At 36.6% G+C, this 16,057-nt stretch overlaps 1 protein-coding gene across 7 annotated transcripts; it reads left to right on the forward strand.

Annotated features, from left to right (window-relative positions):
- The first annotated feature begins 386 nt into the window (after positions 1-386).
- LOC107791341 (transcription termination factor MTERF8, chloroplastic) lies at positions 387-5,573 on the forward strand. 7 transcript variants are annotated; one of them, XR_012710812.1, is made up of 4 exons: positions 387-786; positions 877-2,201; positions 2,350-2,431; positions 2,987-3,486. XR_012710812.1 is itself a non-coding variant. In XM_075255607.1 (3 exons), exons 1-2 carry the CDS (start codon positions 531-533, stop codon positions 2,184-2,186), a joined length of 1,566 nt encoding a protein of 521 aa, XP_075111708.1. In that variant the 5' UTR covers positions 387-530; the 3' UTR covers positions 2,187-2,201; positions 2,350-2,705. The 7 variants fall into 7 exon arrangements, 2 of the variants coding, with proteins under 2 accessions (XP_075111708.1, XP_016468869.2); XR_012710809.1 differs by adding an exon at positions 5,369-5,573 and having other exon boundaries at positions 388-786; positions 877-2,669; positions 2,987-3,083; XR_012710811.1 differs by adding an exon at positions 5,369-5,573 and having other exon boundaries at positions 388-786; positions 877-2,431; positions 2,987-3,083.
- The last annotated feature ends 10,484 nt before the right edge of the window (positions 5,574-16,057 follow it).

Consider the following 16,057-nt stretch of genomic DNA (forward strand, 5'->3'; position numbering starts at 1 on the left):
AAGAAAAAACACAGAAGAGCCGTAAATAAAACACAGGAGCTTTTATAGTGTCATTTTCGATTCAAATTAAAATTTACCATAGGAGATCATATCCTCCTTTTCTTTGTTCTGATTTTACTAAAAATAAATTAAGTTAATTATATTCTTATATGTTTTTCTTTTTCTTTGTTGGTCCTTGTTTTAACTTTAGTAGATTAAGTTAATATTTGGGTCATACTCTAGGAAATATTACTCAGTATTTCTCGAGTTCGTTTACATAACTCACTATCTTATAGACAATTTTTTTTTATGTCAATATATACTTTATTGGATGTCCCCAAACGTGTAAAATTGTTTGAAATTAACAGACTTTGGCGCGCCAGTATATACGCCCCATGATAAGAAAAAAGTATTTTTTAACCCGTTTCTAGTTGGAGACTGACACTTTAGGAGCCACAGCGTAATCCTCTTTCTATGTGGGCTATAGCTTGAACTAACATTCATCTTCTACCTTATCGCCAAGCAACAGTTTCAGTGTTGCTTCCTCTGCCATGTCGACACCAACCAAATCTTTCCCACTTTCACCTTCTCCTTCCTGCTTCTCTCGGGCTTTATCTCCCCCTATACGAACTCTCTTTCCTTCAGCTTTGCTCCCTTCTCAGAAGCTCACATTTGCCGCTAACACTTCACAGAAACAAGATAAACTACCTTTACACTTTTTGGGTCCTGAAGATTCCAGGATTTTACTGCTCAAATGCAACGCCCTCGTCGTCAACGACAGCTCTACCAATTCTTTTGTTGATTCGGGTGAGTTTCTCTCTCTCTCAGTTCAATTTTCAAACACCTCATGTGCAATGTTCATTTCTTTAACTGCGGGTGATACTCTATTTTTCTCAGGGGTGATGCTATATTCTCTCTTTCAAGAAATTGGGTTCAATGAGAGAGATACTGAAGCCCTTTTGGACGCCCACCCTGTAGTCAAACTCAGGCCCTTCCAATCCATACGTACACGAATTCATTCATTGCAGTCCCTTGGTGTCAGCGGCCTTGCTCTTTCACGATTGATCGTGAAAAGACCGGATGTTTTAACAGCTCAGGAAATCGATGCCTTCGTTTGTTTTCTTCTCAATGATGAACTGGAATTGGCGGGAAAGATCAAACCTTCACAAATTGAACATCTTTTTAACTCAACAGAACCGAGGTTTCTTGCAGGATTTGAAGCAAAGGTTAGATTGTTACTCCAACTTGGGATGCCCCAAGAAAAGATTGCTCACGTTCTCAACAATGCCAACTTAACCAAGGCTTTTTGTCTCAAATCATTTGAAGATGTAGAAAGATTGCTCACTTTCTTGAACCGTTTTGGTGGTGTTGATTTGATTCTTCGCCGTCCAGCGCTTCTCAATTATGACCTTGACGCGCAGTTGATTCCCAGGATAGGGTTCCTATTCGAGCTGAGTGGAGGTGATGAGGCTGGAACTGCAACCGTGTTGCGTAAGTTGCCATTTGTTGTAGCATACAGTGTTGACCACTTAAAAGATCATGTAGAGTTCTTCAAATCATTCGCTGGATTAAGTGAGGAGGAGATTTTTCGAATTGTTCTAGTTTATCCCAATATGTTTAGCGCCAGCAGGAAAAGGAAATTGCATCCTCGAATTGATTTTCTTAAGCAATGTGGGTTGAGTTCACATGATATATTCAGGTTCTTAATAAAAGCCCCTTTGTTTCTAAGTCTGTCATTTGAGGGCAATCTTGCTTACAAGCTGGTCTTTTTGGTGAAGATTGGATATAAGAATAATACCAAGGAATTGGCAATGGCAATGGGAGCTGTTACCAGGACTAGCTGCAAAAATATGCAAGAGCTTATTGGGGTATTTTTGAACTACGGCTTGACTTTTGATGACATTCTGGAGATGAGCATGAAGCATCCGCAGGTATTACAGTACAATCATGAGTCATTGGAGGAGAAGTTGGACTACTTGGTTGAGGAGATGGGTCGTGAAGTTGGGGAACTATTGGCTTTTCCTGCATTTCTTGGGTACAAGCTTGACGGAAGGATTAAACACAGGTACGAGGAGAAGAAAAAAATCTTAGGTGAAGGCATGTCGCTCAATAAACTCCTGAGTGTATCTGCAGCAAGATTCTCAACAAAAAGCAAGAGGAAGCAACGAGTTCCTGCCATTAATCGCCTCAATGAGAGTGATGACTGATTGGAATGAGTTATGGTACATATTTGTTGTCCTAATCATGTGAAAACCTGTATTAAATGTTAAACCCAAGGGTTTGATGGTTCCGCTAGATCAATTCAGTTTTGAGGATTCCCGGTTTTGCTTCCTTTGCCTGAGTGCCGAATGTGCCTGTGGACATTTGCAGGGGAATGGAAGAACTTATGGACAACACCGTCTTTCAATTGCTGAGCACTGAATGATGGGGTAGTGATGTTCTACATGGCTGAGTGAGGACACGATTTTAACTTTTAGGTTGTCTTTCTATAATAGATAGGTGACCGTCCTTGCGTTATTGGTGAACTCAGTGCTGTTTATGAACTAGTGATCATACTTTAGTGCAAGTGTTCAATACAACTTTGTATCACAACTGAAAATTGACAGCAGACTGAAACTGCTGTTTCTGTTGAAGATGTACAACAGAGCTGCTGAAAAGCTAATGCACTTTGATATCGACACTCTTTAAATGTAAATCAGTAATATATATTGCAAATTTCTGAACTATCTGATGCCTATTTCCTCTTATATATTGGTGCATATGTGCGTTTTGAATACAAATTATACAGTTATACTAGGAAAATAAGGACGTAATGGTTGTTGTTTTGAATTTTGTCTTCATTTAGGTGTCTTTGTTTTCTGTGATTTGATCCATGAAAATTGAGTTGGTTCCCTGAGTCCTACTGTTCTTTCGGATTTTGAACTGATGCATAAGATTCGATAATGCCTTAACTATATAGATCATATTCTTTTGTTGGAGACACAATAACTTTGTGGATTTGTTGCAGAATTGCTGTGGCTATAAACCATGGATTCATATCTGATTCTCATCAAATGGGCTTATCTCAAGTTTGTCAGAAACATCATATTACTGTAGCCCTTAAGGTGGGTTTTCCTCTCTTTTTTGTTTGGGTCTACTTTAATGTTGGCACTTGGATTTTCAGCGTTCATATAAAGTTCGAGACTCATTTCTCGTCAATGAAGTCTTACCCTCTGGGCCTCTCCAGAGTCATATATTTTGATGTCCATATCTGAGATTTCATTGAAGATGTTCAGTAAATTCATTTCCACCAAAAGTTGCTTCTGTTTCTGAAGTCATTTACGAAGTTGACTTATATGTCATTTCAATTTCTTTTGCGACATGTTGAACACATATTGACATCTGTGCTGTGCATTGTTCAGTGTCTTCTTTATTAGCACCTTCTTTTAAATATTAATCTGGTCAAAGAAAACCAGCTGTAAGAATTGTGGCAGTGCATGAAACCAGTTTTTTAACGTTGTATATGAAGACCTGACTAGTCTTGGTATTTCTTTTGAAGTAATTCTACTCAGCTGATTTCTGTTTCTTCAACTTGATTAACTTCCACAACACATATAAACTTCGTTGCTCTATTTGGATGGCCCTCTGTGCCTGAATTGAAAATGGTAAAACTATTAGAGCATCCTAGAACGACAGCAACAGTTAGAAGTCTTGCTATTAACTTTTGTATGTACTAACTGCTTGCTTCTGGAATACCTTGGTTATGAGTTGCATCAACTAAGTTAAGCGAGTACAGTAGAGAGTCATTTCGTAAAGAGCAAGTGTGAAAGGAATTATGCACTTCTTTTGTGTCTATGACCGTCTATTCAGCAGTGAAATTGAGGATTCTGTCAGTCTGAAAATTTAGTTTATCTGTAATTCTATTTAGTCCGTGTTGACTTCTAACTAATTATAAAGATTAAAGGAAACACTGCAGAAGTTTTATTGGTGATTTCTTAAACGCTCAAACGACCAATTTCTGGATGAACATGAAGTTGGGATATTTTCCCTTTCTATAAAGCCATCCTGCACATCCTTCCTTTTCCCTTGAATAAATGAATCAGCAGTTCAGCTGAAGCTTTCATTAATTTAAAAATTATATAGAATTAGCTGCCGCTGGGACAACCTTTTTAGTTTTCATGACTAAGTCACTCAGTCTTGTTGGCTGTACCATTCTTTTAGATCTCTTCTTTTTTTTGGATAATATTGGTGTCAGGGACACTTTACACACACCTCGACTATTCCACAGTATACTTGCATCCTTTTGTTAGTACATGTATCGGGTAGCTCTATCCATTAAGGCTTATACAGATGGGAAGAGTCATATAGTTCTTTTTTCTGGTCTCCCATGGTTCCAATGGCCACACCTTCAGTTAAATGGCTTTCAGATCCTTTACAAGGTTGAATTATAATAAATTTCTGATTCTTCCCATAATTTGGTCTCAACCCTCCAGTAAGATGTGCAAAACTTCTGCTTTCTTAAACTTATAACTGTGTATTTTCAGTTTCACAACATCTTTTCCTCCTCCATTCCTGATGTTTTATACTGCCCGGTTTTTTTTCGAAGACTGGCCCTTTCATCTGTTTTGGTCTTTTAATTGGATAGCATCCTTTTCAAAACAAGGACTGTAGAATTTGTGACATAAATTCCCAAGGCTTAACTTTATGAGAATGATATATTTGACTCTGTATGTAGGCATAGTCATGTTACATACAGTTTTAGATGGCTCTGGACTGAAGGCTCCCATATACAGTTTTATAATGTGAATATGAAAGTGGTAGCTCCAGTGACTTGTTCCCACTGAATCTTATGGAGCTGTTGATACTCACAATTGATATGGTAAAAGGGTAACAATGAATGAAAATTAAAGTTCAACATTTTTGCTGTTCTTGTATGTGTATTCTGCAAAGCCCCTTTCTTGCCACAGTATACTTGAGAGTGGATATACACACTTGTGTGTTTCCATTTTAGCTAGCTGCTTGAAGCTTCTGGTTTGCATACCTCTGTTCTTTTTCTTAATATCCATATCATATAGTTTTAGAGTCAGTATTGGGGTTATAGGTGTATAAATATGAAGCAAGACCTACCTCCCATCCCAACAATAATTGAAGAGAGGTATATGCCCATCCGGTGGGTTGTTCCTTTATCTGTCTTTTCATTCCCGTGCCTGCACTGTGTCAGAAAATCTTCGTCTTGGATCTCTCTTCGCAATGCATTTTAAGGGCTAAGACTTTCTCTCGATATCTTTTTTTTTTTTTTTTAAAAAAAAAAATGTCACTCTGCATGGCTTTATAAGGAGTATGTGGAAGTAAGAAATTCAACTTTGGTTGGAGTTGGAGGATCCATAAGGAACGTTGGACATGTTTTCAGAGAGCTGGGAATCCAATATAGGAGAAATGGACAATCGATGCAATGAGCCACCCAGTCTAGAGCAATTCAAAATTTTTGTGTAGCCCAAAGAATTTGGAATGAGCTCCATCTATCAGTATCAGGTAAACTTTGTTACTAGTACTCGTGTTCAAAATATATAACTGGAAATGTTGGTCAAGCAAAATTTTATGAAGTGTTTACCCAATTAACTGGCTCAAGAGACGGAAATTGCTTTGTACTGATATAGGTAAATGAGTGTATATTACTTTTTGTAGATTTAAGTAATGAAAATAGTCCAAAGTAAAAAGAGAGCAATCCAAGGTAATGATATATGAGCGTGTACTACTTTCTATGGATATAAATAATAATTGTCTCCTATAATACGTCTTCTGGACATAAGTAATATATAATAATAATTCATTATGAAAACAAAGGGGTTATGGGGGTTTAAGATTCGAATCAGCAGAGTGTTAAGTGTGCTGGAAGAAGAAGCAGACTGAAGAAGTCGCTGACATACATTCATGGGATGTTTCGCTTCATTCGAGGGGTCACCATACCCTGTTAACCTCGATTTAAGTTCCTATATATATATATACTGTATATGTATTGGTTTCATGTTCCCGCCACCTTCACCTTCTGGGTTCGCCTCTGCCTCTGCATGATCTCATTGGTACCCACCACCAGTTTGCCATACTAAATTCCTGGCTCATGTCTATGGGCCTGGTGCAGAGCAGACGCACAAGATGCCAGTTCATGTTCCTTGAATAATTCTGAATTGGTTACCATTTTAGAAAATAGAATAAAGTATCCTATGAATTGAGTTGAAGTCAGTAATTATCTTAGAACAAGTAATAACCTTCATTGATATGGTATGGATATGGAATGACTTTTCAATTTTTCAAGTATCAAGTACAAAGAAGGTCACTCAAATTATAATATAATTGCAGTGAAATCGCTAAATTTATTTTTCTAACCATAAAGTTACTCAATTTTTACTTTATTTCCTAAAATATCATTCATGTTAGAATATGCTGAAGTTGGTCGAAAATTACCCAATTTCATTTAAAGATAATACCATTTTGACCTATCATTCTTTCTATGGGTACTTTCTGTATTTGCTATCAATACGCAAAGACTTCTCATGCACGATTCTCGGAAGTTTACTTGCACAAGTAATATGTCAAACTTTAGGTAAAACTTCAAACACAAATTTTTGCAACTTATATTGGATTCCGAAGTGACTAAACTTACAAAAATTTATAAACTTAGGCTCCGGCTTAAATGGTGGTTCCAAATCGAATAGAAGAATTAACCCAAATAATTGTCTATCCAATCACTTAAGCTAAAAGTAGTTGGTGAATGCACAATATATATAAATTTAATATATAATCTATGTATACCGACTAGGAAAAGTAAATAATGGTAAGTAAATAGTCAACCCGGCTGGTTATCCTCGATTGACTATATCTGCACTTCCCCGAATTTCTTGCGTAATATTTTTTGAATGGTTGTGAAGAAAGGGAGTTATGGTGTTTGTGTGTTTTATGCTTAAACTTAATGTTGGTGGTGATGGTTTCTATGCAGTGGCTTTACCAAAAAATAATACTGTGTATATGTATAAATTACGATTAAAACAACGTAAATTTTATATAAATATTTTATTTGAACCCACTTGATAACTACTATTTTACGACTAAAGTTATGTACTATTAAGATTGAACCCGCTTGCATAAAATTCTGGACCCGCCACTATTATTACGACATTAGTTGTGACAAGTGGTGGCAATGATGATTTAGTGGCGGAAAAAACTTTAATGGAGGAGATGGAGTCAGGAAAGATGAGAGATTAGTTGGGGAGGGGGTCCTTGGGAAGTAGAGTAAGGTGATTTTCAGCCGCAAAAATTAGGGGAAAGTGCACGGTTAGCCATTAATAACACATGTATTTACTTTTAAGCCACTGTTTAAAATGTATTTAGTCTTTAGCCACTACTTTAATAAACTTTAACTGTCCGGACGAAAATACCCTTCTGCTCATGTCCTTAACTTTTGAACTTAACTTCAGGACTACATGTCCTTAACTTTTGAACTTGGAACTCTAAGTTCAGGACTTCAGGACTACATGTCCTTAACTTTTGAACTTGTAACTGTAAGTTCAGGACCAAGTGTCCTTAACTTTTGAGCTTGTTAGTCTAAGTTCAAGACCTATTGTCCTTAACTTTTGGGCTTCTTAGCCTAAGTTCAGGACCTATTGTCCTTAACTTTTAAACTTGTTAGTCTAAGTTCAGGACTTCAGGACCTATTGTCCTTAGTTTTTGAACTTGTAACTGTAAGTTCAGGACCTATTGTCCTTAACTTTTGGGCTTCTTAGCCTAAGTTTAGGACCTATTGTCCTTAACTTTGAGCTTGTTATTCGAAGTTCAGGACTTCACGACCTATTGTCCTTAACTTTTGAACTTAACTTCAGAACTACATGTCCTTAACTTTTGAACTTGAAACTCTAAGCTCAGGACTTCAGGACTATATGCCATTTCACAAGAATAACAACGAAAAAAATTAGGAGCTTTTGCAGGTCTATTATACTGTTGCTAAGCTTGTTATCCACTTCAGTGTGTATTTGAGTATCATCATTGTGTTGGCTTAAATTTTGAGCTCCGATGAAGAAAATTCGATGTATACGAGGTGGGTTTTCGGATATGCCGGAGTCGCATGCCGGAAATCGACGACCCAATTGGCGAATGAGGAACAACGGAGAAGACAAAACTGGTATGCAGATTATATGTTTGAGTGAATGCTTAACTGAATCTGTAGTAAAATTGATGTTTGAGAGAAGAGAAATTAGGAGCGAGGGTTACTGAGAGAAAAATGCACAGAAGAGATTGAAAGAGAAGCACACATAGCCAGCCACTTGTGTACAGAGAGAAGCGAGGGTTTGGGAAGAAAAGAAATGGAAGAAAGGGTAAAAATGTCTTTTCAAAATAATTTTAATAGAGTAGTGGCTATTTTTGCTCGCATTAGAATTAGTGGATAAAAAATAAATACCACCTTATTTAGTGTCTACCACACACCATTTTTACCAAAAATTACGTAACATGAATTTGGTCCATATTTTAAGGGGTAACTTATGTATTAGGGGTGTACATAGATCAGATTAGTTCGGATTTTATAATTACCATACCAAACCAATTGTGTCAGGTTATTAAATCTAAAAACCAAACCAAACCAATAAAACTCGGGTTTTTCAATCTCGACTTTTTCCGTTAAAATCTTCGTAGAACAAAACATATAACTTGTGCTCAAAATATTTCTTTAATCCTAGTAAAATGCAACTATATAAAGTATTTTTCAAGAAAATAATATAAAATATGAGATGTGTCATGACATTATCCTAAAATATTCAACAATAAAGACAATAGAATTATGTAATATAAATATTGCTAATTTAAAAAGCCATAATAAAAATAAATATAATCTAAAAGTACAAAGTCATGTTAAAATAAGTAGACTAATAAAGGAGTATTAATTACATAACTAAACGCTAAAGAAAAAATAAAAATAGGCTATGCATTTTTATCCAAAGTTATTGCAAAACAAAAAATAGATATATTTAATTCATTCCCGTTATAGTATTGAATTGAATGTCTTTTGTTAGTACTAGTATTGATTTGATTTTGGTTTGGGCTTTTGCTAGCATTATTTAATTTACTAATATTAATGGCTATAAAACTTATTGGAACATTCAAAAGTTCTAAGTCCAACTTTGAAATAATACCTTAAAAGATAAAATTATGAAATTTTTTAAGAAATATTTATAAATTACATCACAATAAATATATTTATATATTAAATATATCTAAAATTTCTATATATGTAATGACGGGTTGGTTTGGTTTCGGTTTGACTTTCTTTGGTTAAAACCAAACCAAACCAATTATGGTCAGATTTTTTTTCCAACACCAAACCAAATCAAACCAAACCATAGTCGGATTTTTCTCTCGATTTGACTCGGATTATCGGGTTGATGCGGTTTGTTGGCTTCCTTTGTACACTTCTATTATGTATTTTGCCTTTTTTTTCTGGCAAAGGAGATAATGGCGTCTGAGATTATAAATGTTTGGGTTCTACAACAACAATAATGGACAATGAATCTCATCAACATGTAGTAGAAATAACCCTCAATATTAGTGGCACTACATGCTAGATATTTAAATTCTTCACTTCATTGTATAAACACAAATAAGTCAAGCACTTCAAGATTGAAATCATGTTCAAAATCGGCTTGACACACTTGACGATTGTTGCTGCTGTTGGGAATAATGAGATCAAACTTAGTAAAAATACGTATTTTATGAAATTATTTTTACTATATATGTATGTAAGCACGTGATTTTTGCCCTATGAGAGAATTACTCCCAAAAAATTCAAAATAAAACAATTTTCCTTTGTGTGCAATTTTGAGAATTTTCGTGGCATTTTTGATAATTATTTGTATTTGTCCATGCATGTTTATTTGTTAAATTAATAAAAAATACAAAAATATGTCGCATTTCCATTTAGGATTTAATTCTACAATTAGGAGGAATTAAGTTTGTTTTTACAAAAACAAAAAATCATAAAAATAATGTACGTTGCATTTTTAGCATTTAGTGTCCAAATTGTGTGATTTATCGTAATTACTATTTAATTGTGTGTTAATTGTTATTGAGAGTTACTTTACACTTTTATAAATTAATTTAGTTCTATATGATAATTTAGGATTTATAGAATTTAGTTTTAGTTTAAGAAAAAATAAAAGAAGAAAAAAGAAGCAATAAAAATATAAAGAAAATCGGATTGGGCCACCTTTTAATTTAAATCAACCAGGCCCAAACCAAATAACCCTACCGGTCGACCCGACCCAGTCCGCCCCATAACCCAAACTAATCCCATCCCCCATTTTCATTTTTTTCATTACCCTAAAAAACCCTAAAAGCTACCCGCCCGCCCTCTCTTCTTCTTCTTCTCCAAAACCACCCCCCTTCCCCTCGTCCCAAACTCCCATGGCTGACCCCAACCCAACAAACCACCCCTCGTCATCTCCATCCTCACGTCCAAACAGCCCCCCTCCGTTCAACCAGTCCATCGCCACCAACGACCCTCCCCGTCCGCCATTGAAACCCAACGTCCAAACAACCATGGCTGCCTGCGTCGTCCACCCAAACCACCATCGCTGCTGCTTCTTCTTCTTCTTCGTCCCCATAGGTCCCAAACGACCATCTGCTAAACAGCCTCACGTCCAAACGAACCCCATCGGCTTCTGCTTCGTCCAGTCGCAGCTCCAGCTAGCCCGCCATGGCTGCTGCTGCTCGACGACCATAACACCAGCCATCGACGACCATAACACCATTGCTGCTGCCTTCGTCAAGCTCCAACCAAAAGTTGCAGCTTCTTCTGCTTCACCTCCCATGACTGCCTCGTCGGCCTCCAGCAAAGAACACCCAAGAACCCACTGCTGCTGCTTCACCTCAACACACACACACGTACAACCTCACGTCCAAACACATAGCTGCTGCTGCTTCATCTCCTCTCTCGTCAAACATCTTCTCAACACACGCACACACAGCCCCCACTGCTGCTGCTTCCACGACCACACGCACATACACGGAGGAAAAGCGAGACAGTCCGGTTAAAGTCCGACGAAGTTCTGTCAAGGTTTCGTTTGGTTTTGTTTGAGTCCGTTGTTGTTCGTCGTTCGGTGAGGTCCAGTCTGAGTTCGTCAAGGTTAAAAGAGAAGGTGGGTTTTCATTGAAGTCGAGATCCGTTAGGTCGTTGGCAGTCTTGGTTCGAGTTTGCCATTTCCGTTCGAGTTCGTTGTTGTTCATTTCCGGTTAGTTGCTTTAAGTTTCATTTCTGTCCGTATTTTGTTTGATATTCTCGGATTTGAAATCAGTATATGTTTGATTCTTTTCTTGTTCGTTGTTTTTCATTTCTTGATTATTTCTTCGGTTTGTTTTTATTCATTTGTTTTTGTTTAGTTTAATATAGAAGTGTGTTAGTTTAATCACTTGAATCATTCATCTTTGTTGTTTGAGTTAGATTTAATTCGTGTTCATTGTTTGTTTGAAGTTCGTTTTTCATCAAGTGATTTAATGTGAGTGTTTATGTTTTGGTTTTTAGTTTTTGATTTAGTTTGAATCATTCATCTTTGTTGTAATGTTGTTGGATTTAATTCGAGGTTCGATTGATGATCGAGTTTAGTGATTTGTATTTACTTGTTTGTTCTGCTGAGTTTATTCGGATATGAATCTGACCGTGTTGTTAATTCATGAACGTTGTCGATTAGGAGTTTGTTTGGCAAGTTTATTATGCAGAGTTTGATTATTAGTTGTCAATTGTCAGGTTTGATTGGTTATAGCTGCTATATTTTGGTTAATTGATTAGGTGAATTGGTTATAGCTGATGTGGGTAGAATGGTAAATTGCAGTATTTTCAGGGGTAGAATGGTAATTTCAGTAATTTCAGAGGGGTATTTTTGGAATTGAAAATTTGAACAATTATTTATTTTGAGTGCTCTGTCCACTAAACTAATAATATTAAAATAAGGTATTAAAATAATATAGTGGGGGACAAGACATAATGGTGGGAATTAATACAATTAATTAGTGCATAATGGTGGATAAGACATAATGGTGGGAATTAATTTAGGTGCTGCTAGTTTGTAAATAAATAGGCAGGGGGCTGGACACAAATAGAGGGAGATTGGCGGAGAGAGGAGAAGAGTTGGGAAATATTAAAAGATTTTTGAAGATTCGAATTTGAAGAGGGTTTAAAAGAAAGAATTTTCTGAATATTAAGAAAAAAGAAGGAGAAGAGATTCAGAATTCAAGTTAAAAATTGACTGACTTTTAAATCTTGGAGAGTCAGAATTTGAGAGAAAAGAACTAGATTTTAACGTTAAGAATTCAGTTTCTTTTTGAGAGTCAGTAGTTTGAGCGTGTTCTATTTTGAGTGCTAAAAGAACAAAAATCAGAACGGTTCCATTGCATCTTTTGCTTCTGGTTCAATCTGCATTCTGCCTGTGATTGTTTGGTATTGCTGGGTTTCAAGTTGGTTTTTCCTGGGTTGCTATTTGGTTATTTGCCACTGTTTCATTGGGTGTTGCTGGATTTCTGCTCGGTTTTTAAATCTGTTGCTGGGTGTTGCTGTTGTTGTATGCTACTGCATTCCTGCTGATCCTCCTTTTCTTTTGCTTCCAATATCAGGTACACAACTGACACGCTGATTATTGTAAACTGAAACATGAAGCATGAATATGAAATGAAGAGTTGAAGTTCTGAATTTATCTTAGTTATATTCTGAATTTTATTTGTAGATATACATTATTTAGCTTCCTCTAATCAGAATCATGTAGTTGTTTAATATATATAATGGAACATCTGACAGTAGCTTAGTGGACGAATTGTCTATGTATTGCCTAAAAAAATAAATAAATGGTGTAGTAACTCTGTCCAGTTAGTTCGTTATTGTTGGATGATTATCATGTCTCAAAAAGCATGTTAGCTGATTTAGACTATTCTTAAACATTCCACAGTTAGCTCATTCAACGAATAGACCATTTCGGAACTTGTGGGAATATTGTTTAGCTAGATACTATTGGTTAATTTCAGCATGTAAATGGCCTAGGATTAAAATTAGATTGCCAAGTTTTTTTTAATTTGACAAACTGTGAGCATGCCTAGTATAATGTAACTAGGTAGTAACATGTGAATGAGATGACCCAGGTCCAGTTTTGTGCCATACACGTTGGGCCTGGGTCCACGTTGGCCAACGGACTGTCCATATTGTGTTTACATTCTGATTTAACAAATTGCGTTATGAACCCGACTATAACAACTCGTAAGCATGTAAATAAATTAGGACCTTTTCTCTTTCATTTTTTAGAGACAAATTTAATAGAAAAAATGTAGGCACTTTAGGATTATCCTTTTAAAATAAATGAGATGAGCCTCACCCAATAAAACGCACAAGTTGCGGGGCCCTCAATAAATGGTTAATAATTGTATAGACTTCGGGATTGGTTGTTTAGCAAATTTCACGGTCTTACCCAAAATAATGATACGCTAGTCGCTTTAGGCGCGCCTTTAACAATTTACTTTCTTAAACTCGGGTGCACATTTATGTGATACAAATCCAAATCTCAACAGAGTCGAAGTGTGTCGACAACCACGGGTACATTGACTGTGACGTGGGTCGAGATATATTTTCACGATGTTGCAATTCTCGATAAAAATAATAATAATGATAAAAGCGGTTAAAAGTTAAAATTCGCACATATGTTCAACATGTATTATATCAGATAATCAAGCCGAATATGACAGTTGAGCGACCGTGCTAGAACCACGGAACTCGGGAATGCCTAACACCTTCTCCCGGGTTAACAGAATTCTTTATCCGGATTTCTGGCGCGCAGACTGTTAAACAGAGTCATTCTTTTCCTCGATTCGGGATTCAACCGGTGACTTGGGACACCATAAATCTCCCAAGTGGCGACTCTGAAATAAATAAATAAATTCCGTTTCGATTGTCCTCTAATTGGAAAAAACTCCCTTCCGCGCCCCTTTTGCGGGCGGCGCGGGTGAAAAAGGAGGTATGACAGCTCTGGCGACTCTGTTGGGGAGTACCCAGAACCACTGGTTCAGGGTTAGAAATTCGAGCTTAGATAAATTGTTATATTTGGTTTTATCTGATTTTGTTACATGTTTGGGCCCAATGTGCTAAATGCTGCTTTTACCGCTTTGATATTATCTGAATTGTATATAAACTGTGCCGAAACCCTTCTCTTCTTACCTCCGGGGATGTGCTTACTGGTTGAGACTCCCTATTCTGTTAGTGTCATACCCTGAAATAAAAGAGGCTCAGAAAGTTTCTAAGCTGGCTGGCATTTTGGTTCCCGGAAAGGAGCTCCTTCCTCAACTCGAGTTGTTCGCTCGGGTACACTGTCTAGAACATATACCCAGGTTGAACCTAGAATAACTTGACTTCATGCCGGATCCCTAATAGGAACGTTTATTTGCATCATGTTGCATTTGACTTAGGGGACTGAATATCTACTGGGGAGGTAACCCAAAATCTCTGGTTCAGGGTTCAAAAATTCGAGCTTAGAATAATTGTTATTATTTGGCTTCATTTATTATCTGATTTTATTACATGTTTTAGCCTAAATGTGCAAAATGTTACTCTTACCACTTTGATATTATCTGAACTGTATATATAAACTGCTACGGAATCCCTCTCTTCTCTCTCTTGAGGAGTGCACGCTGGTCGTGACTTCTTTCTGTTAGTGTCCTATTCCAAAATAGAACGAGGATTCAGAGGAGTTGCAAAATCGGATGATCTTTTGGTTACCGGTACGCAGTTCCCATCCTCCGCTCGAGTTGTCTGCTTGGGTAAGCCAGGTCTAGAACAAACACCCAGGATAAACCTAGTATAACAAAACCTCATGCCGGATCCCTAGTAGGAACGCCTATTTGCATCATGTTGCATTTGACTTAGGGGACTCAACACAGGGGTTGGGTCCGTCTAGGACAAGCAACTTGAAATGAAAAAGACCATCCTGTTGCATCCTGTTTGTTTTGCACATTTATTTGCTTCAGATCTGCATGCTGACCGGCTTCTGAAATCGGGAATTTTTGAAAAAAATTGTGAAAAAGAGAAAAAATAGCAGTGTAGAAAGATAATTCTGAGTTACCGGCGAACTCTGCCAAAATTTTGTGGAAAAAAATGTTTTTTTAGTATAATTTGTTTAAACAAGTCTTGTTGTCAGAATTTGTTCATTGTCGTGGCCCGAACTACGCGGGTCTGATTCTCACCGGATGTGAGATACGTAGGCAAACCTCTTCGGTTCCGGCCCACCATATTCAAAAAAATCCAAAAAATATAATACAAAAATATTTCCTTTTAATCTCTCTCAAAATCCAACAATATTTGTTTAAAAATTCAAAAATATTTTTCTTTTCTTTTGTAGTATTTCTTTCATAAATTCAGAGTAATAGTCCAAAAAATATTTCCTTTCTTCTTTAGAAGTTTTTTCGAAATTTCCAAAAAAAAAGGGAAAAGAAGTTAAAATTCAAAAAATATTTCTTTAGTCGTCGTTTCTTTTCAAAAAAAAAAAAAACAAACAAATCGAAATTCAAAAATATTTTCTCTCTTCTTTGTAAGTATTTTATTCGAAAAAAAGAAAGTTAGTTTATTTCCTTTATTCCTGATCGGCCCGAACTACGCCGGTTTGATTCTCACAGGATGTGAGATACGTAGGCAGCCCTCATCGGGTCCAACCTCCCCTTTTGCAAAAATAGCAACAAAAACAAAATGTGTCAAAAGTTTAATTTTTATCATAAATAAGTCGGGTGATGCCGCTTTTTGTCAAATATAGCCGAATGTTCTCGAAAGGGACGCCGGAAGGCTGACTTTGCATAAATGGCCACCTTAGGTCCCTTTTTAGTTTTTCGGCCGATTGACCCACACAACCTTAAAATCTTCGTCCCCAAGACGCTGAAAGGCCGTGTCTGCAATATTGGGTCTTCTATTTTAAAAAAAAAAAGTCATAAATAAGTCGGGTGATGTTGTTTTTGTCAAAAATAGCCGAATGTTCCCGAAAGAGGCGCCAGAAGGTTGACTTTGCATAAACAGCCACCTTTGGGTCATTTTTTTAGA

This window comes from Nicotiana tabacum, chromosome 6, assembly GCF_000715075.1.
Source record: "Nicotiana tabacum cultivar K326 chromosome 6, ASM71507v2, whole genome shotgun sequence".
NCBI classification, from domain to species: domain Eukaryota; kingdom Viridiplantae; phylum Streptophyta; class Magnoliopsida; order Solanales; family Solanaceae; genus Nicotiana; species Nicotiana tabacum.